This window comes from Delphinus delphis, chromosome 2 (genome assembly GCF_949987515.2).
Source record: "Delphinus delphis chromosome 2, mDelDel1.2, whole genome shotgun sequence".
Lineage (NCBI taxonomy): Eukaryota > Metazoa > Chordata > Mammalia > Artiodactyla > Delphinidae > Delphinus > Delphinus delphis.
In genome coordinates, this window is record NC_082684.1 from 76,418,086 (window position 1) to 76,442,656 (window position 24,571).

The 24,571-nt window shown below is 52.2% G+C and overlaps 3 protein-coding genes across 11 annotated transcripts; 1 reads left to right on the forward strand and 2 right to left on the reverse strand.

Moving 5' to 3' along the window:
• Positions 1-203: 203 nt before the first annotated feature.
• TPPP2 (tubulin polymerization promoting protein family member 2) lies at positions 204-8,605 on the reverse strand. 5 transcript variants are annotated; one of them, XM_060004916.1, is made up of 5 exons: positions 5,715-6,195; positions 2,941-3,609; positions 1,964-2,142; positions 1,608-1,761; positions 204-803 (listed from the first exon to the last, which is right to left on the reverse strand). In XM_060004916.1, the coding sequence occupies exons 2-5, from the start codon at positions 2,959-2,961 to the stop codon at positions 615-617; spliced, it is 543 nt and encodes a 180-aa protein (XP_059860899.1). In that variant the 5' UTR covers positions 2,962-3,609; positions 5,715-6,195; the 3' UTR covers positions 204-614. The 5 variants fall into 5 exon arrangements, with proteins under 5 accessions (XP_059860899.1, XP_059860903.1, XP_059860904.1 ...); XM_060004920.1 differs by lacking the exons at positions 2,941-3,609; positions 5,715-6,195 and adding an exon at positions 7,060-7,391; XM_060004921.1 differs by lacking the exons at positions 2,941-3,609; positions 5,715-6,195 and adding an exon at positions 7,318-7,338.
• On the forward strand, positions 6,882-15,696 carry NDRG2 (NDRG family member 2). 5 transcript variants are annotated; one of them, XM_060004911.1, is made up of 17 exons: positions 6,882-6,967; positions 8,624-8,690; positions 9,418-9,498; positions 9,840-9,881; positions 10,273-10,378; positions 10,609-10,729; positions 10,912-10,974; positions 11,936-11,996; positions 12,198-12,284; positions 12,478-12,534; positions 12,710-12,813; positions 13,277-13,321; positions 13,620-13,671; positions 13,912-13,959; positions 14,212-14,247; positions 14,401-14,452; positions 14,695-15,696. In XM_060004911.1, exons 3-17 carry the CDS (start codon positions 9,424-9,426, stop codon positions 14,859-14,861), a joined length of 1,116 nt encoding a protein of 371 aa, XP_059860894.1. In that variant the 5' UTR covers positions 6,882-6,967; positions 8,624-8,690; positions 9,418-9,423; the 3' UTR covers positions 14,862-15,696. The 5 variants fall into 5 exon arrangements, with proteins under 5 accessions (XP_059860894.1, XP_059860893.1, XP_059860896.1 ...); XM_060004910.1 differs by lacking the exon at positions 6,882-6,967 and adding an exon at positions 7,530-7,608; XM_060004913.1 differs by lacking the exons at positions 6,882-6,967; positions 9,840-9,881 and adding an exon at positions 7,530-7,608.
• Positions 15,697-21,881: 6,185 nt separating this feature from the next.
• SLC39A2 (solute carrier family 39 member 2) lies at positions 21,882-24,180 on the reverse strand. The gene is made up of 4 exons (XM_060004924.2): positions 24,057-24,180; positions 23,752-23,882; positions 23,450-23,497; positions 21,882-23,001 (listed from the first exon to the last, which is right to left on the reverse strand). Exons 1-4 carry the CDS (start codon positions 24,178-24,180, stop codon positions 22,369-22,371), a joined length of 936 nt encoding a protein of 311 aa, XP_059860907.1. The 3' UTR covers positions 21,882-22,368.
• Between the last annotated feature and the right edge of the window lie 391 nt (positions 24,181-24,571).

The following is a 24,571-nucleotide window of genomic DNA, read 5'->3' on the forward strand; positions in this document are numbered from 1 at the left end:
AGGTGGGGTGGGGTAAAACTCACTTCCAGGCTGGGTGTTGAAAATGGATTCTCCCTCCCCATCAGCTCTAGAATAAACTCATAACAGGAGTTAGGCTAAGTAGATCTTTGGCCCACCCTCTCTGGTTTCTATTTCTCCCCAAACAAAACATGGATTGCAACAGATTAGGAAGGTGGAGGGACCGGGAAGGGTCTAGTTGCTAATACCTGGGTCCTACTAGCTCCAATCAGGAATTTCTACTCCCCTTTGGCAGGTCGAAGGGGATGGATATCAGTATTATGTGAACACAAGTAGCAAATACTTTTGCCTCCACATCTAGCTTCTCTCTTATCTCCAAATATATTCCTCAGCCGTGTTCTTAGAAGCTGCTTTTGAAGGGGATGCTACCTAATGGCGGGGAGGCCAAGTAGAGTAAAGGTTGTGGTGCTGAGAACCCCCATCCTTGGGTTTCTCAGCTCCTCTCTCTGCCTCTGCACCAAGGGGCCCCTCTTCCCTCACCCTGGTGGAAAACAGAGCCCATGAGCTGCTGCACACACAGATGTTTATTGTCCCCCAAGCTTCCCGGTGTTAAAGATGCAGGGTCGAGGGCCGGCAGGCTAAGATGACGCTACTCCCTAGTTGCTGCCCTTCTTATCATAGGTGCCAGCACCCTTGTAGCCACTCACGTAGCCTGAGTTGTCAGTCACGTCCTCCCGTCCCGCGATGCCTTTGCCCTTGCCGCTCTGGTCAAAGCGCTCCTTGTGGGTGCCCGTGTACTTGCTGGTGTCTGTCAGGTGGCTCACCCCTCCCACCGTCACTGCTTTCTGCAAGCCAGAGGATGAGGCGTCTGAGCCCTCTCCCTTCCCCTCCACTGTCACGCCCCTTCTCTAGAGATGAACTTCTAGCAGTTCGACTAGTTCTCAGAGCTCTTGTTCAACCCTTGGCATGGTGCTGTTTGCTTAGGGCCCAGGTGCAGCTGGAGGCAGGAACTATAATAAGAACCATCCACTTGCGAGGAAGAAATCTGGTTTATGGGAATAAGTGGGGGGAGGTGTGTGTGTGTGTGTGTATTTTTCTGCTTCCAGAGGAGCTAGTTTGACTAGGCTGCAGCCAGAGGACTTCAACCCCAGACCTAAAACACAAAGTCTGTCCTGTTGGGAAGGCCCTATTTGAAACCTAGAATAGGAAGAGCTTTTAGTAGAGAGGGGACAAGTAGGGAGCAGAGGGCGGGTGACAGGGAGGAAGTCAGATATTTCACCTTACATAAGAGCAAGAAGAGGAGTGGGGATCAGGTACCAAGTCGTCTGCACTCAGTGTCCCCCCAAAGCCGCCAGGCCCTAGTTGCCTGGCCCAGATCCTGGACGCTTGGGAATGAGTCTAAGTTTTACTATTAAAATAGCTGTGGACCTTGGGTAAGTCATTTCCTCTCACAGTTTCCTCACCTCTGAAATGACTCGATGATCTCTAAAGCCTGTTTCAATACCAACAGTGCCCAGAGGCCTTCTGCCCTATCTCCCTGCAGTGCTGCTGTTGGCAGGGGTTAGGGACATCGGCATGGAGGAAGGGACACAGGAGCAGCAGGGACTCAGGGAAGTAGGGTCAGGGGTCAGGAATGAAGACTCACTCACAGTAACACCGGTGGTAGCTGGCTCCTTGCCCTCCATGAGTTTATAAATGTTCTCCAGGGCTTCATCCGGGCTTTTCCCCTTGAACTGCTTCTGGCCCAGTTCTTTCATTGCTTCCTGGAACTGTTGGAAAGTGATGGTTCGGGCATTCTTGGCCCTGATCAGTCAGACAGAAATTCAGGAACTCAGGAACATGAACTCATCACCTTCCAAGGTCCAACCCTCCCCTTACTCAGACAGGGCCTCTACACACTGAGTGCCTTGAGGACAGGGGCTAGCACAGTGCCAGAAGCCCTCCCGCATCCCACCACCTCGTTAGTTCTACTCACCACCCCCCGCTCCCGTCTCTGGTCCCTTACTTGACTTTGCTGAACACGATGTCCACGTCAGTGGAGGTGACCTTCTTGTCATCCATGATGCCACAGTCTTTGCACAGCTTGGAGAAGTTCTTGTTGTTCATTTCAGTGCCACTGCTTGACGATCCTCCAAAGACAGCAAACCGTTGGAATGTTCTTTCTGCTTCTGATGCCATGGTCAACTGGAGGTGGGGGAGAACAGTATGGGGGGAGACTCGGGGGTGAGGGAGGAGGGGAAGGGAGGATTGAGGAGTAATAATGATGAAGGTTCAAGTAAAATCAGGGGCTTCCCTGGTGGCGCAGTGGTTGAGAATCTGCCTGCTAATGCAGGGAACACGGGTTCGAGCCCTAGTCTGGGAGGATCCCACATGCCACGGAGCAACTAGGCCCGTGAGCCTCAACTACTGAGCCTGCGCATCTGGAGCCTGTGCTCCGCAACAAGAGAGGCCGCGACAGTGAGAGGCCCGCACACTGTGATGAAGAGTGGACCCCGCTTGCCACAACTAGAGAAAGCCCTCGCACAGAAACGAAGACCCAACACAGCCCTAAATTAATTAATTAATTAAGGAAAAAAAGAGTAAATCCTATAAAAACAAAAAAGTAAAATCAGAATCAGCAACAGGAACAAACCCCCTTTTCCCTCTCCCTCCCTCCCCCCTTCCCTCTGATTCCCATCTGACCTACTGTTCCCAGTACAAGGGATACTAGTGTGGATCCTACATACTGAACAATCACCACCACCACCCACTGCCCCATCACTTCTGTGTACCTGAGAGTACCCAGATGGTGTCTGACCCTTCCCAGCCTTTGTAAGTAAGTGTGTGCAGATCTGTGAGAGCCGGCTGGCTGGGGAGACTATGTGGCAGTGGGAAGACTGGGGAGAAGAGGGAAGTTCTATGACCTCAGCAGTGTTTCTGTGACATAATTTTCAGCCCTTGCTACAGCCCTAATCTTTGGGGGTGGGGTTCTTAGGTTCCTACCTTGCATGCTGCATTGAGCATGTTGCCAACCTCCTGATCTCTGCAGGTGATCAAGCTTACCTCATGGTTTCAGCCCCGCTTGACCCAGTCCTCTGGGTCTTGATCAAATTGCCTTATGCTCTGTCCCTCAACAAAAGCTGAGGAGAGCTCAGGGAAGGAGTTAATGGAAACAGGTTGACATCAGTCCAACATTGTCCTGTTTTCTAGTCTCCAGGCCCAGGTTCGTGACCAACATGGAGAATCCCGCTGGGTTTGGCAGACCAGGTGTAATAGGAGCTTAAGTGGCTTCCAAAGTTGGGCCCCACGTGGAAAGAGCACGGGCCTTGGAGGGTCACACATCTGGGTGGGTCAGGGTGAGGTTGAGCCTCAGACTCTAGATAATTTTCTGTGCAGGTCAAGGATGTTCCTTTTTTGTTTGTTTGTTTTGGGCTGCGTCGCATGGCTTGTGGGAACTTAGTTCCCCGACCAGGAATTGAACCTGGCCCCGGCAGTGAAGGCACTGAGTAACCACTGGACCGCCAGGGAATTCCACCCCCCGACTTTTCTTTTAAAGTAATGCTATAATTTTATTCAGTTTTTTCTAAATGTGTTGTTTCTTCTTTCAGAAGGGGTTTCTCTTTGGCCTTTTCTCTGGCTGGAAACCATACAGATGAACGAACTTCAGGGCCCCTAAAAGAGAGGAACTAGGTTGGTGACTTTCCTCTCCTTCCCATCTAATCAGTCACCGATTCCTATAATCTCCCTTGTCTTACAAATCCACTCCTTTCTTTCCATTGCTATTCCTCCCACACTTTATTCAAGTCCCTGTCATCTCATATCTAGTTGATTATCCTGGCTTCTAAATGACCTCTTTCCTAAGTCAAATGCTTCACCCCTATCCACCCCATAATCCATCTCTTTTAAACCCCCCATCAGATTAATTTTCACAGAACAATTATTTACCCATTGCTCCTACTCAAGAACACTCTATGGATCTTCAAACCTTTCTGAAATGCCAAACCTTTTTACCTGTCATTCAAGGACCTTCACACTTGGCTCCACTCTACCTTACCAAACATCACCCACCTTTCGTCAACATTACTCTTCATCTGGGGCCATAATGGCCTAATCATTATATGCTTCAGAAGCTACCTGAAGCCTAGTGGAGAGGGAATAACCTTGGAGTGGAATGAATCTGGGGATTTCAGTCTTAGGTAAGTCATCTACTAGCTGAGTGGCCTTGGGCAAGTCACTAAACATCTCTCAGCTTTAATTTCTTCATCTGTATAGTGAGGACAATAGTACTTACTTTATATAGTATTAGGGGATAATATATGGGAATTACCTTGCACATAGTAGCTACTATTCAATTCATCCTAGTAACTTGTGTATTTCTGTCCCAAAACTTTCCTTCATGATCTCTCTCTGCCTGGATAGAATGCCCCTCCTTACCACTCAAGTACTCCATTGTTGTACTCTTCATAGGGTTTACCCTAGGAACAAAACCCTTTTCCTGGGACTTCCCTGGTGGCACAGTGGTTAAGAATCCACTTGCCATTGCAGGGGACACAGGTTCGAACCCTGGTCTGGGAAAATCCCACATGCCACAGAGCAGCTAAGCCCTTGCACCACAACTACCGAGACTGCGCTCTGGTGCCCGTGAGCCACAACTACTGAGCTCGCGAGCCACAACTACTGAAGCCCGCGCGCCTAGAGCCCGTGCTCTGCAACAAGAGAAGCCACCACAATGAGAAGCCCGTGCACCGCAACAAAGAGCAGCCCCCACTCGCCACAACTAGAGAAAGCCCGTGCGCAGCAACAAAGACCCAACGCAGCCAAAAGTAAATAAGTAAAAAATAAATTCATTTAAAAAGCCCAAAATGAAACAGCTTGAGCACTGGTTGCTTTAAAAGAAAACAATCCTTTTCCTCCTCTGAATTATACTAAGATAATGGTTCCTAGCCTGTGGGCTGCAGCCTCCTGAGGCAAGGGTTTCTGAGTTATTGCAAGGACCTCTGCAATCTGTGTGTACACAGAAGACTGGTTGTTGAGTAAATAATAAGCTTTGCACATGTAGGTGCATAGATGCATAGATGTTGCGATTATCAGAAGACTGAACAAATTTATTTGAAAGTATTGCTGAATTCACGGTTTGTCCCCATCAGGGGATTCTAAAACCTTCATTTGGAAATGGAAATCTCTGATCTCCCACTTGAAAAGGGTGGGAAACTATTGCTATAGGACTTATTGTCTAAACAATTAATTTATATTTACATCACTTCTTAATTTTTTCTATCTTTATACCTTCACTCAACTACTGGATCCTATGCTCTAGAGAGGGTATGACTAGACATCACACTTCTTTGAATTCCATCTATACAGTGGCTTGTATGGAGCAGGTACTTAAAACTGTGGCTTACTGGAAGGTATAGTTTGAAGCTGCTTCTGGCCCAAGAGAAGGAAATTAGAGACAGAAGTATTCTTGTTGGGCCACTGACACTGGGCCAGGCTGAGACCTGCCCTGACAAGGAGGAACCCCATCTTAGATCAGAAGCAGCCTCATTACTGCCTGTGGCAGGCTGAGACCCCAAGCCTAGGACGCAAACAGATCCCAGTGGAAATTTCCCAACTCCTGTCTGCCCTACGCCCCTGCGTTGGCCCCTTATCAGGTTCCCCCTGAGTCATCCTGACCCAGAGACGAATTTAGATGCTGGAACCTCCAGGTCCTTCCCTCCCCCACTCCAAGTAACACTACTTTAGACACATCAGAGGAGGCTGCCGGCAGAAGCTCTCACCCTAGGCTCTCTTTCTCCCCCAGTTGCAGTCGGGCTGGAGAAATCTCTCTTCTGTCTTATGCATCTTTATCTACAGTCCCAATTCCAGCAGGCTTTTCCTTGTCCGGGAGAGTGTTAATATGACATCCAGAGGGGAGAGGGGACTAGGAGAGGAGCCAGAGTACCCAGCTTCTGTGCCAGTTTCTGGGTAAATAGTTATGAAGGGAGTGGGGGAAAGGAATGGAGGAAAACTTGGGTGCTCCAAATTGGGGGATCTAGGGGAGATCCTTTAGATGTGGGGCTGCTGAAAGCTGGGCTTGATCCTGACCGGTTCTACTCTGGGTCACCTCCTCCCTCTTGGGCCCTCCTTTCCAATAGACCCTGCCAAGTGGGGATGAAAGGGGCATTGATGTTCCTTGGATGGGATTGGGTCGTGAGTGGTGAGGGTGGTGGTGGTGGGCAGTTCCCAGGCAGGAGGGGGCAGGCAATTTGGGGGTCTTGGTGGGGGCAGTCTGAGCTGGTGTTGCAGTTGGCAGCTCCAGTTCCATTGGCCATTGTTCCCAACTGGCCTGGGGCCCAGCCCCCGAAATGGCAACTCGGGAGCCAGGCTGAAGGAGGATAGGGTGGGGACCTCAGGGGGGGAGGGGGCCTGGAAAGGGTGCAGGTGGGGAGAAATTCAGTCTGGTGTCCTTTTGTCTAAGACAACTTTGAATCCCTTTAGCCACATAACGATCCCCTTCTGGGTGGATTTCCTCTTAGGGGCACAGGGAGGGTGCATATAAGTGGGGGGAGGGCAGGGCGAGTGAGGGGTCCAGGACGTCAAACCCACTCAGGCCCTGAGAGACGCAGCAGTGCCTGAGAAACCAGCGCCTGGGCGATGCGATTCCGCCGGGCCGAGCTGGCCTCACCGTCCTCTGGGCCAGACTAGAAGGGGTTAGCTCGGAAGCCACAGGGTCTCTTGGGTCCCAGCCCAGGACACTGCGTCCTCCCCAAGCCCCCACTCCACCTCCACAGAGTTAACTCCACCCCTGCGCCTGTTTACCCAAGAGTCAGAACCCCTGGGGGTCCCTGGCCCCTCCTCCGCCCCCCCCTTGGGGCCTTGACCCGGGAGTCCCCGTTGGCCATCCTCTCCCCGCCCCCCCCCCCCGCTCCCGCGATCTCCCTCTATTTATAGCAGCCCCCCGCACTCCCCGTACCCCCCTCCCCGCCTTGTTTTCCAACTCCTCAGGGAGCGGCCGGAGAGAAGGCGTCGGGACACTGCGGAGAGAGAGGAGGTACCAAGGGCCCTGGGAGCCCCCGAGCTGGAACTCCTGCGCCCTCGACGCTCCCACCTCCAGCCCCCACCGCCCAGTCCGCGCAGGCACACCTTCCCCTCCCAGCGGGCGAGACCCCCGCCTCCTCAGCAGCGATCCTCCCTTAACCTAGTACTCTGTTTCCGGGCGGGTGGAGTCAAATCCGTGGGATGCCAGCGCCCTGGATTCGCCTCCCTTTTACCCGTCCCCACCTCGGAGTCTGGGGGCGAAGTAAGGAGCCTGAGTGCGACAGGCAGAGCCAGGTCACGGGCGGGGGCAGTGCTGCGGGCGGGCGTGGGGATCCCCCGCGGGATTAAGGGATCCCCGCGTACCCCACAGCCGCCCCGTTGCGGGTAGCCGGGACCAGAGCCTGGAAGCACCCAGCAGTTTGCTTTCCTTAGAGCTCCCTTCGGGCCCCCAGCACAGGCCCTCCCAGAGCGGCAGGCAGCCTGGGGCGGGGGGAAGGGGGGCGTGTTTACAAGGGGTCTGGGGCGGATCTGCTGGGATCCGGCGGCCCGTGGGCGGGCGAGGGCGGGCCGGGGGCGGGTCTGTGGGGAGCCCGAGCCGGGGCGGGCCGGGGAGTCAAAGGCAAGTGAAGGTGGAAGCGGCCGTGGCGGCAGCAGGTAGGGGGAAGGGCGGGCGAGGGGCCGCGGGGCCTGGCTGGCGCCGAAGGGGCCGGTGGCGGGTGGAGGGCGGTTTGATCCCGATCCCTCGGAGATGACGGCTCGCGGGAAGGGGCCCGCTGGGAGGGCCGCTGGGCCGCCGCGCACAAAGGCGGAGGCTCCGCGGGCTGCAGGGCGTGTTTGGGGCGTGCGCGAGGTTGTGTTTGGGGTCCAGGGCGCTCCGCGCCAGCCGCGCGAGCGTGTCAGTCCCCACGCGGACGCGCAGCGGAGGGACTCGTAGGGACAGGTCCCGGGGGCTGGGCCCAGTCAGTCCCTTCTGTCCTACTCATCCCTTCCCAGCCGGCGCTCGGCCTTTGCAGGTCGTCGGGGCAGGCTGGGAAGAGATTGTGGGACCGCCCCTCACTCTCCGCTGCCTCACCCCTTCTCCACTCGCGGACCCACATCGAGACTGGGTGGAGGAGAGAAGCGAAGGCACGAGGCTTAAAAAAAATTTTTTTTTAAATAGTGGAGAGAAACAGCCGTGCTCTGCTACCCCATCTCACTCGAGAGCTGTCAAAAATCTTGGGGATCCCCTAGTCCCCACTTGTAGTTTGCAAATGAGAAATTGAGGGCAAGAGTAGTGACAGGCTGAGCCAAGGTCACACTGGTAGCAGCAGAACCTCGGACTAGAATCCAGAGGTTCTGACACAAGCCATGCTCTTTCCTCCACATCAGCACTTCCTTCTCTCCTCTCCCAGCCGCACCCCCCCCCGCCCCCCCCCCCCCCCCCCCCGCTCCCCGCCTGGACTGATACCTGCTCTCTGTGTTGCTCCGAAGACCCCTCCAGCCTGTACTGATTCTAGCTGAAGCCTAGGGAAGACTTGTTCACTGGACTTGGGGGTACAAATTGGGGAGGGTTAGTGACCTGGCAAGGGTTGGTGACCCAGGTAGTCCAGGTCTTGGCTTAGGCTTTCTGTCCCTAAAAGACCCAGGGTCTGTCTCCCATGTCATTCACCTCATTGCCTTGTTTTCTCAGACCCCAGAGCCAGGAGGAGTGAGAACCCTGACCCTTAACCCCACTGCATACAGCCAATAGGAGCCCAGTAAGTGACCCCACCCCCAGGCTGCTGGCCCTTTACTGTGCTGGTCTGCACAGGTGCTCTGCTCCTCGCCCTGGTCCCAAAGATTGAATATATGCTAATTTATTCACAGTCAGGAAGAAGAGTCTTGAGAGGAAGGGAGGCACTGAGTCAGTTGGACACAGATGTCCCTTGTCCTTCTTTTCTTGTTTCCCCCTCCCCCTCTTGGTCATGTTACTCAGGTCATTTTTAGCCCCTTTCCCTTTGCGCTGCTGACTTTGGGGCTTTAGTTGAAGGTCACAGTCCATGGTGAACTCTCATTACCCATCCTTAGTATCTTTAGAGTACCCAGTCACTGAGCCACGAGTTTCACCCCCTACCTAACTAACTAGGAGTGTGGGGTGGCCCCTAAATATAGCCTGGGACACCCGAGCTGCACTGCTGCCCCACTCTGGTATTTCCATCCAGGACAGGGGAGAGAGGTCCGGAGGTGTGGGTGTTGAGGGGGGTTGGGGATGGCCAGGCTAAAAGGAAGTGGTGTCCTGAGCCCTCCTGCACAAGCCCTCCTCCCCAGCTGCCTGGATCTGGAGTTGGGGGCAGGAAAGGCTCTCTCTGTGTCCCGGAGTAGTCCTCAGCTCCTGGGGCCCTCTGCGCCCTATTGTCCAGGGCTGAGAGAGGAAGCCAGCTGTTCGAGGAGGTGCGGGGGTATGGAGCCAGCCTCCCCAGTCTCCGTGTTTCCTCACCCTGCCAGGCCACCATGGCGGAGCTGCAGGAGGTGCAGATCACGGAGGAGAAGCCGCTGTTGCCGGGGCAGACACCTGAGGTGGCCAAGGTTATCAGAGACCCTCTGACTCCCAGGGCCGAATTCCAGACCTTCAGGCATCCCCCTCACTCCTTACCTTCCCAAATTCATGATCTCCGTCTAACCACACCCCTGCTTTCTCCACGTCTACCTGCGTTTCTCTCCCCATACACCACAATTGAGAGTCCAGGCTTCTGTCCTGTAACTACGCTAACCTTCATCCTCTCCGTGTCTCTTTTTGTCAATCTCTTTCTGTCTTTGGTCTCTGTTGTTCTCTTTACCTACCTTTCTTTATCTGTATCTGTCTCTCCATCTGACTCTGCGTGGCTGTGTGTTTCTGTGTGTATCTGTCCGTGTGTGTCTTTCTCCAGGAGGCTGAGTTAGCTGCCCGAATCCTCCTGGACCAGGGACAGGTAACAGCTTGGGGCAGCCGCAGGTGGGAGGAGGGGCTGTCCTCTCCCCAGGAAGGAAAGGGCCGCTACATGGCTCTCTCACCTCTCTGCTTCCTCTCCTTCTATTCCAGTCCTTTCCTGTCCCCATCTCTCCCTTTCATTCCTTCTCCTCCCTTCTCAGAGTTCCCTGATGCTCTGCGATCTTTCATTATTCTTTTCCACCCTCAAAATCATCTTCCAGTGTCATTTTTACCTAAACTGAATTCTTGCCGATCCTGTTTCTATTTTTTGGTTCCCGTCTCCTCTCTTTCCCCGCCTCCCCTCAACTCCCTGACTTTTGTGGAGGTTCCTCCCCTGCCTCTTTTCCTCTTAGCCTAACTCCTACCTGATGGTGTGACCTGTTTTCCTGCAGACTCACTCTGTGGAGACACCTTATGGCCCCATCACTTTTACTGTCTATGGCACCCCCAAACCCAAACGCCCAGCGATACTCACCTACCACGATGTGGGGCTCAACTGTAAGGACCTTCACTTCCCCTCCCATTTCTTTCTGGGAAGAGGCTGCGGGGAATGGTAAAACGGTGGTCGGTGTGAGGGGAAGGGTCAGTATGGGAAGGGAGCCATGTGGCACGTCAAGGAAAAGTTCTCTCCTAGCCTGACTGTGGCATGAAAGAAAGAGGGTGGGTTCTGACTTGGGGACATTTTCCCTGTCTAATTCTACTGTTGGGGCGATGGGGATTCTCTTTAGATAAATCCTGCTTCCAGCCGCTGTTTCAATTTGCGGATATGCAGGAAATCATTCAGAACTTCGTGCGGGTTCACGTGGATGCCCCTGGAATGGAAGAGGGGGCTCCCGTGTTCCCTTTGGGGTGAGAATTAGCTCCTTCCCTCCTCATCAGACTGTGAGGCACATGGCAGGCATGGAGAAGATCGGACCGGGGAAGAAGGAAGGGAGGGCGAGTGGTAATTCTGGGAGAGGAAGAGTAGGATACTTGAGGTGGGGGCCGTAAGGGCAGGTTGCTATTTTCCTCAACATTCCTTTCTTCCCCAGATATCAGTACCCATCTCTGGACCAGCTTGCGGACATGATCCCTTGCATCCTGCAGTACTTAAAGTGAGAGGCCTGGGGACCCCTCCAAGCCAGAGTTCTCTTTCCAGCACACGGTGGTCCTTAGAGCTCCTGTGCCCACCATGGCTCCTGGGCGAGTTCTGTGTGGACTAGAAGTACCCTCCCTTCTCCACGCTCCAATCTGATTGTTGAGAGGAAGTGGGTGGGTGTGGAAAACTGACTTGAGTCAGCAGAGTAGCCCTAAGGGATAGAGGAGAAGAAAAGGAAGCTGTGTGCCTGGCCCTGCCTCAGGCTGAGGAGGGGCTTCTCTGATCTGGAAGCTAGAGAAGAAAGAGGAGGGGGTGGCACAACCCCCGAGGAACCAGACAGACCTGTCTTTCCCTCCCACCCCCTCTGCCTCCTCCAGACACACACCTGGTGCCCTCGGCACCCTGTGTGTGAGGGGAGTGGGAGAAGGAAAAGAAAGAAACCAGGCAAGGCCTCCTTGCTGCGCATGTAGTGCTGATGATGCTGGGCTCTGTCCTTGGCTTGGCTTTTCCTGGGCACCAGGGCCCTGGGCAGCTCTGGTTCACCCTTTGGCTCTCTTTCTCCCCATTCTTCCTGTTGTTCACTAAAGTTGTATCTTTTATTTAACATCTTGCTTCAAGTTCCCTTCTTCCCAGTTCCTCTAGAGGAACCAGGAACTAAAACAGAACAAGTTGAACTAGCTCCTGAAAGTTGAGGATGGACAAACAGCTACATAAGAAACAGTGTCTGGTTGGTTGGCGAACAGGTGTTTCTTTTCAAGACACTCACTCTCCCAGAGGGAGCTGGGGGAAGACTTCAGGGACTGACGCTGACCACCAGTGTCCATTTTTAGCTCCTTGGCACCTTCTTTTACAGCATCCCCCAAAGGAAGGTCCCTTTCTGTCCTTTGTGCCCGTGGCCTTGGGAAGGAGGGTGAGGAGTTTGGAGAGTCAAAGTTTTGGACACCAGGACCCATTAGACCTACATTTCCCTTTCACAGTTTCTTCACAATAATTGGAGTCGGTGTTGGAGCTGGGGCCTACGTCCTGTCGCGATATGCTGTAAGAAATAAAAAACCCCAGACGAGGGAAAGGCAGGTCCAAGGCCCAGGCAGAGTATTGTTTACTAGTGTGTGTTTAGGGGGAGGACGTGCGTAAGAGGGTGGGGAGACAGGCCCCGTGCAGCCTGGGGTGGATGGAGCTCACCGGGGAGGGGTAAGGCCATGTATGCCTCTGATTTCCATTCCTTCTACTGCCCCTCAGCTTACCCACCCGGATACTGTCGAGGGTCTTGTCCTCATCAACATTGATCCCAATGCCAAGGGCTGGATGGACTGGGCAGCCCACAAGGTTTGGAGGGGCCTGTGCGCTGAGATCTAGGGCGGGCTTCCCCCGTATGGGTCCATTCAGGCTCTAACAACATAACTGATTGGCCTGTGAGCTGCAAGGAGGGAGGATGGAGCAGGAAAGAAGCCATGTCACTTTGCCTAGGTCTTTTCTCCACCTAATGTCCTGAGCTTTCTTACCTGCCCTTTCCACGTAGCTAACAGGCCTCACCTCTTCCATTCCGGAGATGATCCTTGGACATCTTTTCAGCCAGGTAAGTGGTTGTGGAAGATGGAAGAAGTAGAGGGGACCAGCAGGGACTGGAATGCTTGGGGTGACTTCCTTACTTGGGATAGGATCTGGGGAGGGAAGAGGGCTTGCCTCTTCGCATCCAGTAACTGTTGACTTCCCTTCCCAGCCCTAATTATTCTCCCTCTTCTTTCCTTCAGGAAGAGCTGTCTGGAAATTCTGAGTTGATACAGAAGTATAGAAATATCATTACACATGCCCCCAACCTGGAGAACATTGAACTGTACTGGAACAGCTACAACAAGTGAGTGGGCATGTAAGAGAAATGTAGAAGCAGTAACGGGGGTCATGGGAGGCACAGAGAAGGGGAGGGGAGGCTGGGAAGTAGGCTGTGCAAGGCGGGCAGGATTCGGTGGGGAGCTGGGGCAGCTGCAGGACAGACCCAGGGGGGAGAATTATGAGGAGCCGGTCCCCTTGCTCCTGTTACTTCCTTAGATTTTTGGATTCGCAGAAGTTAGATGATCTCGTGTCTTTGTGCCCTTCATCCCCTTCACTGCCCTCTGACCAGGGACCTTGGGCACAAATGACCATAGGGCTCATGCTTGAGGCCTGTCTGCCACTTTCTCCTTCAGTTCCCACCTGTAATCACCAATATTTGACTCTAATTTTGGGGAGGAAGATAACTTCCTCACGGGGGACCTGGCTTCTGTCTGGATGGATAGCACTACTTGCCTAAAATTCCTACTCTTCTTTTGCACCCTCTTTAGTCGCCGAGACCTGAACTTTGAGCGTGGAAGCGATATCACCCTCAAGTAAGACTTTAAGGGATAAAGCTTTGCCTCTCTCCCTGGATCTTCCCTAGGTGCTTCCATCCTTTAGAAGGAGAGTCTTTTGCCAGGGAATTTTCTTGTCACCTGCCCCCCCGCTCCATCCTATTTAGCAAATCACGACCCTCTAGGTCTTACCACTTTGAACCCTGTTAGTGGGGTCAGTGAGGTTCAAATGGCTGTTTCCTCTTTGGAGCCAACATCTTCCAGCTGCTCTTCTGGGAGAAGACGGGGGAGGGAGTGCCAGGGGCTCACCGCCGACTCCTCGACACTATGCCTCTAGGTGCCCTGTGATGCTGGTGGTAGGAGACCAAGCACCCCATGAAGATGCAGTGGTCAGTAGGGAATCTTGGGGTGGGTGAGGGAGGGTGGCAGTCAGAGGGCTGTCTTGCCAAGAGGCAAGCTCTGTTTGGGACAGGGAGAGCAACTTTGGGGCATAAGAGTTTGATTCCTGGTAAGAAGGAGATGGGTAGGGGGCTGATAAGAAAGAAACTGGGTCTGGGTCCCTGGGTTCCTTGTTTGAGAGGGGCCACAGGGAGTGTGGCCTCATTCATTCAGCCTCTTCCTTACTCCAGGTGGAATGTAACTCAAAACTGGACCCCACCCAGACTTCTTTCCTCAAGGTCAGTAACCGTACTCCACGCCCAGCCTGACTCCTGGCCCCCTGTCCAGAGCCATAGATCCTCTCTACATCCAGCTGCTAGGCTTCCAGGGTCCTACATGGGAGCAAGTGGGTGGGTGGAGTAAAAAAAAATAAAAAACACCCTAAAGGCCTGGAGTGGGGAACCTGGGGAAGAGAGACCCTCTTCTACCTCTCGGCGTGGCTTTTTGTTTATGTGTGTGTCACTTTTTCTGGATGGCTGTCTCCTGAACAGATGGCTGACTCCGGAGGTCAGCCCCAGCTGACTCAGGTGAGTACCCCTGCCATCTGTGGGGTGGGCTATTAGTGGCCCTGAACGATAGCCTTTGCCACACACCCCATCTCTAACGTGCCACGGCCGTGAGCTCTAGCTCAGCTTCTAACCTCCCCTCGCTGTCTCCCTCTCCTCGTTTTACTTTTACAGCCAGGCAAGCTGACCGAGGCCTTCAAGTACTTCCTGCAAGGCATGGGCTATAGTGAGTATGTGGGTCAGAGGCTGTCATGAGGACAAGGGGTGTTGGCACAGGAGGAGGGAGGGGCGCTGAGGGGAGCAACCCATTTAGGCTTATTCCTGGATTTACAACCATCTGCAAAATCAAGCTCATTGACCCCCGGCCCCATCTATAACTCTCATCTCCAGCCAGGCACCCCACTCTGAGTTCCCAGCCTCTCTTCCCCTCTCCTCTCTGACTGCCTGCTTCTCCTCCTGTCTCCACAGTGGCCTCGTCATGCATGACTCGCCTGTCCCGGTCTCGCACAGCCTCCCTGACCAGTGCCGCATCCCTGGATGGCAACCGATCCCGTTCTCGCACCCTGTCCCAGAGCAGCGAGTCTGGGCCTCTCCCTTCAGGGCCCCCAGGGCACACCATGGAGGTCTCCTGTTGAATGACCCTTGTTGCCCTGGGTGTAGGACCCAGCCCTCATCTCCCCCAGCACTAACCTGGGAGGTGCGTAGGGCACTGGGCCAGAGTGAGCAAGGGAAGCGGGGCAGATCGTGTGTGGAGAGGAACTTGATCTTTGATTGCTACCCTAACCTTGACCTCTAACCTGTGATTCCCCTCAGCTCCTGGGAGAGATGTCCTAATATCTCTTAGGGACCCAGACCCCTAAATGACCCCCCTCCATCATGGTGTTAAGGCAGAGAAGGCACGTATCCCCTCTCCCCACTCTGGGTGTCTGTAGCTAAGGGATGAGAGGTTGTTGTAGTTGTCCGTGGCGTCTCCTCCAGACTCTGCCTCCTTTTGCCATATTGCAAGAGTCGGGGGCTCGCGGCCGGGGTACCACTCACCAAAGCTGATATGGCTTCTCATGAACCCTTCAGACTACTGAAGGGCATGGGCCTAAATGAATGTGTGTCGGGAGAACTGCTTATGGGTTCGTGGTCCTCAGGATGTGACAGAAACATTCAGTGTGGAAATGGAAGCTGGAATGGGAAGTGGTGGGCAGTGAACAAGTGTGACAGAAGGATTGGAGCTGGGCAATAGGAAGGGGGCTGGGGCCATTGGCTGCTCTAACTTTGGTAGCTGTCTAGACAGTGTGTGTCTAGAGTGGGAGGCGGGGAGGGAGCCAAGCTGGGCAGGGCTGCTTGGGGTTTGGCATCGCGGTGGGAAGGGCTGCCTTGGGGCTCTGACCACCGTGCGTTATGTGTGGGGGGCGCCCTCCTGTCTCCCACAACTTCTGCTGTAACAATAAACTGTAGAGGAATCCGAGTTCCATTCTTCTTCTTTGTCTGAGTATGCCTGCCTCATGCCCCTTTCCTGCCCTCTCCCTGCCCAGCTCTCACATTCTCTTCTCAAAGTGACAAAAACCATGGGAGAGGGCATATATAGCATAGACACACCACAAAATGTGACCTCATAGTTACTGGTCCCTATTCCAATAGGATGGTATTGTCCTCGATATTGATAGTATTTTCAAGTTTGGGGTGGGAGGAGCTACTCAGATCTTAGGATACTTCATATCTGTGGAATGGACCATTGAGAAATGCCACAGGATTTCAGAGACGTCACCAACATCGTGATCTTAAAGAAGGAAGTGTAGAAAGCTGACTAAGTGTTCAAGGACATCTCGTGACTCATTTTCCGGCAGGATCCTCCCTAGGGTCACCAGATTCCATTTTAGACGGTTCGATACAATCAGTAGACCAGGCCTCATGCAGTTGCTAGAGGCGTTGGGTTGCTCACAGTTGGTCCCAATAGGAAGACTCCTTCAGGAGAGTCACAGCCAAAAAAAAAAGACTTCCTCTCAGAAATCTCTCCTTTGAATCAGGGAGTTAATTAGACTATGTTTGTGATTCTCTGAGAAGCTTTTCAAGTATGAACAATCATCAAGAGGACTTCAGATATTTTGTGGCTGATGCAGGCTGATTCTTGGGCTCTTGGGGCACAAGAAGTATAAATGAGGGCTTCCCTTGTGGAGCAGTGGCTAAGAATCCGCCTGCCAATGCAGGGGACACGGGTTCGAGCCTTGGTCTGAGAAGATCCCACGTGCCGCGGAGCAACTAAGCCTGTGTGCCACAACTACTGAGACTGCGCTCTAGAGCCCGTGAACCACGACTACTGAGTCCACGTGCCACAACTACTGAAGCTTACATGCCTAGGGCCTGTGCTCCGCAACAAGAGAAGCCACTGCAATGAGAAGCCTGCGCACCACAATGAAGAGTAGCCCCCGCTCACTGCAACTAGAGAAAGCCCGTGCACAGCAACGAACACCCAACACTTAAAAAAATAATAATGAAGTAAAAATGAGACGGAACCATATAGCATTATTGGCAAGAGGATTGTGGGTAGACTATTACAAGGTCATTTGCCAGACTGCCTTATAGAAACCCCACAGGCAGTTTCGTCAGTGGAACTGAGCTGAGGACTAATGCAGCTTGGTGTCTGGTGCCAACACACTGGCATTAAAGTGGAGCACGGAATATGTTCTTGAACCTTGAGCTTTTCCTCACTCTCTCTCCCAGGACCAAGTCTATTTTAAATACAGTAGGCCAGGAGCAGAAGGGGGCAGTATTAGGTGACCAGCAGAGTTATACAAGTTATAGAGCTAGTTATTGACGGTGAGGGTGTTGGCTAACCACACACAGGGCAGACAGCAAGCAGTGCTTAAATGCCACACTAAAGAAAAGAAACAGCATCACTGGACTCAGTGGACCAAACAGCTCCTAGATAAACATGAGGAAAAGGCAAAGAACTCACAGCCTTGACCGGCAATAGCTGCTGTTGCTCGTTATGGAAGGGAAGGCAGGTCCTCTCGGTACATTTGCCTAAAAAGATAACACTCTTAGGGTAATCTTTTTTTTTTTTTCAATTTTTTTTTTTTTTGAGGTACACGGGCCTCTCACCGTTGTGGCCTCTCCCGTTGCGGAGCACAGGCTCCAGATGCACAGGCTCAGCGGCCATGGCTCACGGGCCCAGCAGTTCCACGGCATGTGGGACCCTCCCGGACCGGGCACGAACCCGCATACCCTGCATCGATAGGCGGACTCTCAACCACTGCGCCACCAGGGAAGCCCTGTTAAGGTAAGCTCTGCAAGAGGGAGTAAATTACAGTTGTGCGTACATAGGAGAGAGCGTGTGTATGTATCTGTCATGGAGGATGTGTGTGAAATGGGTGGTGACTGTGTGTGTCTCTCTCCTACAGATGCCTCTGCATCTATAAGAAACCCAAGAGTTAGGTAGAGGGAGAGATGCTGTCTGCTGGGAGCAAGGGAGAAGGGCTTTGCTGTCCTTGACTGACCTCTCTACTTTGTTGGTCCTGCACACTCCAGGCTAGCCCATGGGAATTCAGTGCCCCCCTGTGGTTGGCATGGTTCTTCCTAACTTTCCCCAGCTCCCAGGTCCCTTCCTGAGTCCCCCACTGTTCTTTGTGATTCTAGCAGTAGCTATGGCGGGAGGGCCTGATACCATGGTCAGCAGTGGTCTGTGGCTCCTGCCCATTCTCAAGATCGGAGCTCAGAGGCTCAGAGGAGAGGTGGGGCGACTTCACAGACGTTGAACCGCAAACTACCGCCCTTTTGTCTCGGCTTCAGGCTTAGGACTCTGTTTCTCCCTTCCTCTCATTTTCAAGGAATGTTTCCCTGACTTTAGGAACAGAAGCCCAAGATAGCTAAGCAACGGTGCTATGGGAAGGAGATTAAAACTAGAAGAACACGGTCATGAGAGCCTTGGGTTGTCAGCTTGAAAATTCTGGAACTCATAAAGAGATATTAAAGGGTGATTCTCTAAAGGAACACACAAAGCAGTGAAACTACAGCAGGAGGGATAGATGTTAAGCTTTAATGAGTACTCCTCTAATAGGGAAAAGCCAAAGTGGGAGACATGACCTTTCTAGAGAGATTTTAGGACTAACTGGAAAGTGAGAGTCTATTCTGACCAGAGGCCAGGGGTGTGGTCAGGGTAAACCATGCCCAGAACAATGTAGTCGTTTGCACACTTTCTCCTCACCAACATCAGAATTTTCGGCCAGTTGGATAAATATACAGTAAAAGTAGAATGCTTTCTGTTTTTGACATTCAGTGAGTCTAAAGACAGTAACTCAGAATAAAACTGAAATAAAAAGGAAAGCATTGACAACTGGCGTCTTTAGATTTAGTCCTTAAGCATCCCCACAGACTGGGGGTGGGCATAACCCCTGTCTGCACCCCTTTGGCTTCACCTTTGCTAGTAACCATGGGCTCCTCCTCAGGTCAGCGGGGGGAATGTGAGGGTATCTGGCCGGTCGGCACACTCACACGTACCAGCCCACTCCAAATCTGGCAGCTGTTTCTTGTACCCTGTCACCCAGAGCCAGGGACCGTTTCCTCTGGTGAGGGAGAAAAGACACTGGAAAGCTGTCGTTCAGGGGAGGGCGAAGTGGCATGAATTGTCTCCTAAGAATTAGTCTGGAGCTCTTTGGTTTTTGTTCCTGGGTGTATCTTGTTGACGTGTGTTCTCTAACTGGCCTCCTGCCTGGCTCTGGGGTATTCACAAAACTCTGGTTTCCCTTTGATGCTGTTCCCCGTCTCCCCTTCTTCACAAATTCTTATCTTACAACTGCAATATCCAAACCCAATCCTCAACTTGTAAGCAAAGGAAAGGTGGAAAGCTCCAGGCGGTTGCTTCAGAAAATCATTTATTGGTGCAGAAATGGAAAGCTGGCTCAAAGCGGGAGGGCAATTGGAGGTCTCATTCTTTTGTTTTTGTTTCTGTTTAAATATAAAAAAAATAGATGGGGTGGAGAACGAGGGGTGGGGAACGGACACAGGAGTTGAGAAGACTTGAAAACTGATTCACATAAACTCTCTTGTGACTATTCCAACTAGCTTCCCCTCTTATCTGCTTTCCTAACCTGTATATCTTCGCTCCTATTTTTATCTTTCAACTCTCATGATTCTAATTTCCTTCAGTTACAACCTATCTCTCAAGGATGAGACAATCAAGGTTCACTCCTGAATCTGGCTTCTAGTCACCATGCCCCAGCTGACTCAGCTGTCCCTCCTGTCCTATGGTTCTCATGCCTGTTCTTATTCCATTCTTCCTCATTTCCAGCTCATTCAGAAATCACGTTCATCTTCCGCTCCCTTAGAGCCCTCTCTGGCTCCTTGCTGGAGATTCAGAGCTTTTGAAAATGATCAAGATTGTTCCTTTTTCTGATCCTGATGTTCTCTCTCTGCAGCATTCCCTAGCTCTATTCTAGCTCTCGATACAATATAGTTCAAACTAAAGATGGTTCCAGTCCTGGTTGGTAAGGATCTTGGGAAAGGAAAAGGAAATGGTCATTGGAAGGATGGCTGAAAGCAGAGGCTACAGGGGAATCTACAGGCCCCTGGGATGGGAGGGGGCAAAAAAATGCATGACCCACCCATGCTTGAAATCTCCAGCCTCTGCTCACTGACCTCAAATGCTGATAGCATCAGTGACCCAGAAACATGTGAAAAGCCTCAGAATCTGGTTTTTTTTTTTTGCGTTACGCGAGCCTCTCACTGTTGTGGCCTCTCCCGTTGCGGAGCACAGGCTCCGGACGCGCAGGCTCAGCGGCCATGGCTCACGGGCCCAGCCGCTCCGCGGCATGTGGGATCCTCCCGGACTGGGTCACGAACCCGTGTCCCCTGCGTCGGCAGGCGGACTCTCAACCACTGCGCCACCAGGGAAGCCCGAGCCTCGGAATCTAATGTGCTTCTCCTCAAGCCTCCTTTCTATAGTCATACAAATCCTCTGCACCAGAAATAGCTCTCTAACTTCCATATAATCATGTCCTTCCCAATTTCTCCTTCCAAAGTCTGGGCAAGATCACTGGAGTTGAAAGCAGCAGAGAATCGATGGTGTGTGGGACGTCTTCTGTTTGCCTCCCCAGACTTCTTTAGGATCTGCACCTCACAAGGCTAACCTGTCTGCAGTGCACCAACAGACATTTTCGTCCTTAGCTTCTTTGGTTTGGCTTCTTTCATTCTTGGTTTGGGTATGGCCGACAGGAGACGTTGGCAGTAGGTCAGAGAGTAGAAGGAGAGTGAGGGTATTCCTCTGGCTTCCTCCTGGTCAAGTCCCTGCAGGTTGCTTGCATCCCTGCACCAAGGCCACACCTCTTACTGGATGGCCCTCTAGTTTCTGGTAACTGCTCCCTCTGTTCAGCCTAGGTAACAGCATTATTATGCAGCCCCAGGGAATTACACCATCCCTTGTTGCTCTAAGCCCTGCCCGCACCTTTCTATATACTCCCTTTATTAAACTTGCCTCACTTATCCAATGTGTTCTCTGCTTTCTTATGAGACCCTAACGAAGAAGATGGGGAGGGAAAGGTAAGGAAGAAGGGAATCTACATCTTGAGCTTTTCTTAGAATCACAGAAACACGGGTTTGAACCCCAGCTAGCTATCAAGTCATTTCACTTTTCTAAATGCACTTCCCTAGACTTAACAGGGATAAGATCTACCTGGCAGGGTTGGGAAGGGGAGATAATGTATGTGAAAGCAATAGCGCAGTGCCAGGTGCTCAATGTAGAAATTCTATTATTACTACCTGTGAGTGTATTCCATGTGAGAGCATTTAATACTGAAGGGAAAATGGAATAGGATGGTGCTTCCGGGAAATTATTTCCCATGTCAGACATTTTTATTTAGCTTTGCCTGAAGCTTGCCTTCTCACTGATCCCTGTGTGTGTACGCTGGGCTGGTGAGGAGGTTTGTGTATCTTAATTTATGGGGAGGGGAATGGGATGGACAGAGGACAGACTGAGACAAGAATGAAACTCAGGAGACCTTGTCCATGTTAAGGCCACTTGGGCTTCCACACCGAAAATATGAGAAGAGGCAAAGTGGTAAGCTGTTGAGCTCACAGGGCACACCTTCTCTTTCCCAATTTCTCCACTAAGTCTGATATATTCCTCCATCTCGTGGGTCAGGGGCTGGGCAACAGCCACCCTGCTCCTCCTCAGTTGCACATAATGTATATGTCCTTAGCAGCTTTTAAGAGAAGCAACACATTGTGGGAGTTACTCAACTGAAAGGCAAACTGTCCAGCAGGGAGGGGCTGGAGCCCTAGCGGCAGGTCAGGCATGCAGAAGGAAAAGCGCTAAGTCGTGGCAGAGCCAAGCGATCACCCCAGGCATTTCTCTGCTGCCTTTCTCCCTCTCCAAGCACACTGCTTCTTAATCCCTCAGCACAAGGCAGCTGGAGGGAGAGCAAGAGTGGCCCTGAAGCCACACAGGGCTCAGCGTGAAACGTAGGAACCAGATGGAAATAGGCTCCATTTAGCCTTATCTCAAGAGTCTGTTGGACACTTTGTGGGAGACTGGGAGTGGGGTGGGTGTGGTTAGCATAGGAAAAAAATCTAGATTCCTGTGGTTTCTGTTTTTTAACCTCTTCTCTCTAAATGCTGGGAACTCTGGCTCAGTTTCTCAACACCTGTACATAAGGTGGTAGTAGGTTGTTGGAATTTCAGCAACGCTCCCATGTCTTGAGAGGCATGACCTGCAACTGACAGAATGGCTGGGGGCCCAATTCCAGAAAAGAAGACTGCATCCCACACTCACCCTTCCTGCTCTCCACTCCACCACCTCCTGTACCAGGTACCTCCTAGGCAACCCGGAGAAATGAAGTATAGCATGGCTGAAGGGGAAGGATAAAATGGACATTTTATTACATACAGTAGGATAAACGGGACAAGAGTCAAATCTGGAGTGATGGTCTTTTTATCAGTCCTCCAATTTACAGGCACTCAACTGAAACATCCTTTTCTCAGTCCTGCATGAGAAATGGCATCTCGCGTAGCGAAAAGCTGGGGTCCAGGTTACGGAATGATGCCTCGTGAATGTCACTTTGTCTCAGTGAAGAAATGTCAGAGGGCTAAGGTCATTTGGGAGGCATCTCTTGGGGGTAGGGAGGTCATCTTAGATCCATCAGAAAAGTCAGGAATCTCTCAGGCCCACAAGGCAATAAAGGCCATGAAAGCAAAACCGGCAGCTACACAGCCCCACTTGGCCAGAGGGGCTTCAGGACCTGCGAGCTCCCGGGGCAGAATTTCCAGGAAGGTGACATATAGGAAGGTGCCAGCTGCCATGCCTTCTAACACAGCCTGGGCCAAGCCTTGCCCCCCTTCAGAGACTCCCTGAGGCACAGCCAGCCCTAGGGCTAGGCCCAGGGGGGACATGAGAGCTAACGACAGTATGGAGAGCACGGCCCAACGTGATCCAGTGCCTACCTGCACCAGCCGCAGTCCTACACCAAACACTACGAGCCCCTTGTGAGCCAGGATGGCAAGACAGAGCTGCACGGTAGCTGCGACTGTTGGCTGCAGTCCCACAGCTAGACCTTCAAACACGGAGTGAAAGGAGAGTGAGAGCAAGAGGACGAGGGCTCGCAGGGGACCTCGTGATGGTGAGGGTAGAGGTCCGTGGCTATGGGGTTCAAGGACATTAGCCATACCCCATTCTTGCTCCTGCACTTTTGATCTTCCAGCAGCCCCAGGACAGCACTGCAATGCCAGTGACTCCAAAAGGAAGACAAAGAAGAAGCCCAGGGAGATGATGAGCTCTCCATAGGGATACTCCATCTAGGAACAGAAAGAGGGGTTGTGAGATGGGAAAGAAAGGGAAGAAATTGCATTGGATGGACATGGGATTGGGAGACTGAAGAGAATGGGAAGTGTGGTAATAGAACGAAAAAAAGGGAAATGAAGCCAGGAGTAGACACGGACATTCGACAACAAGAATACCACAGGGACTAAGGGAAACAATATCAGTAGGTTTAAAAATATGGGAAAATGATATGAAGCATGTCAAAGGGTCCAGAGAAAGAATGGAAGGCTAAACAAGAGTTCTTTCTGGCGTTTCATAAGCCCAAAAGGATTGGGTGGCTCCTCTTCTCCCCCACAATGCCGCGCTGAGGAGCAGAAGGAATTCCTGGAATTCCACACATAAATCCTCTCAAAAAGGTCTGGGCATTAAAGGCATCTCTGGTTCTCCTTACTCTCCAGGTAGGGGCTGGTGGAAGATACTTACATAAGCTGAATCAGCATCATCAGAATTCCCCTCACTGTTTGTGCTGTTCTAGGGAGAAAAAAAAGCACAAATTAGACGAGGGAAAGAGCAGCTCAGCTTCCTGTCCTGTGCCTTCGGCTCCATCACTTTCCTTAAAGGCCAATCTGACCTGTTTCCATCATTCCGCGCAAGAGCTGTCATCTTCCCTGTTGTTCCTCCCGTGTCCTTGGCTTCATTACTTTCCCCCTTTCTTCATTACTCTCCCTGGTTCTGTTCATCATTCTGGCCTCACAGCCCTGCAGCTCAGCAACTCTGTTGCTCACCTGTATCACCAACTTCTGGATCTCTGATTCAATTCCCTCCAAGGCTTCAGCAGTCATGTGCATGAACCCCGCTCCCAGGAAAACGCCAGCAGAAGTGCAGCTCAGGAGGCTGAGGACCCGGCGGTGACGACCTAGTAAACAGCAGGAGTTACAATCCAGCTGGCAAAGAGGAGACAGACAACAATGACTAAAGAGCCACAGGCAGCACCCCATGTCCCAAGCTTGGGGATGATGAGAGAATCAGAGCAAGATATCAGGACAGGGTGACAAGGCTGAGTCAAGACTTAGGTTATGGGGACAAAGACATGGTCGGGCTGTACCTGTGGCAGTCTGGAACCATTTGAAGCAGATGGGGAAAAGGCCACAGACCAGAGTGAGAACCAGCAGGGAAAACAGGCAGCCAACTTTTACTCCTAGTAGTGGCTCCATCCTTATGGTACAGGGTAAGTAGAGGCCTCAGGATAACAAATGGAGTGACAATCTTTGCAGCAGGAGTGGGGTCTCAGGTGGTCAAAGCCAGAGCCTCCACTCTTCTCCGTTTCAGAAGGCTATTGGGTCTTCTGGTCTGTGTGGCCTCTTCTTGCGCAGACTTGCATAGAAAACTTGCTCAGCCCCAGCTTCCCGCCCTTCCCCTACATGGAGGCCCCTCCCCTGGCTGACGCCTTCCTGAATTTAGAAATCAGAAACTCCGGACTCCCTGCCAGGCACAGCCTGGTGCTGTGTCTTCTCCTCCTTTTGAATGCTCTAACCCAAGGGCTGTGGAGTCTTAGTTCTCATCTGGGGCTGTTCTAATCCAAAAAGGGAGTCTATGGTAGCTCTC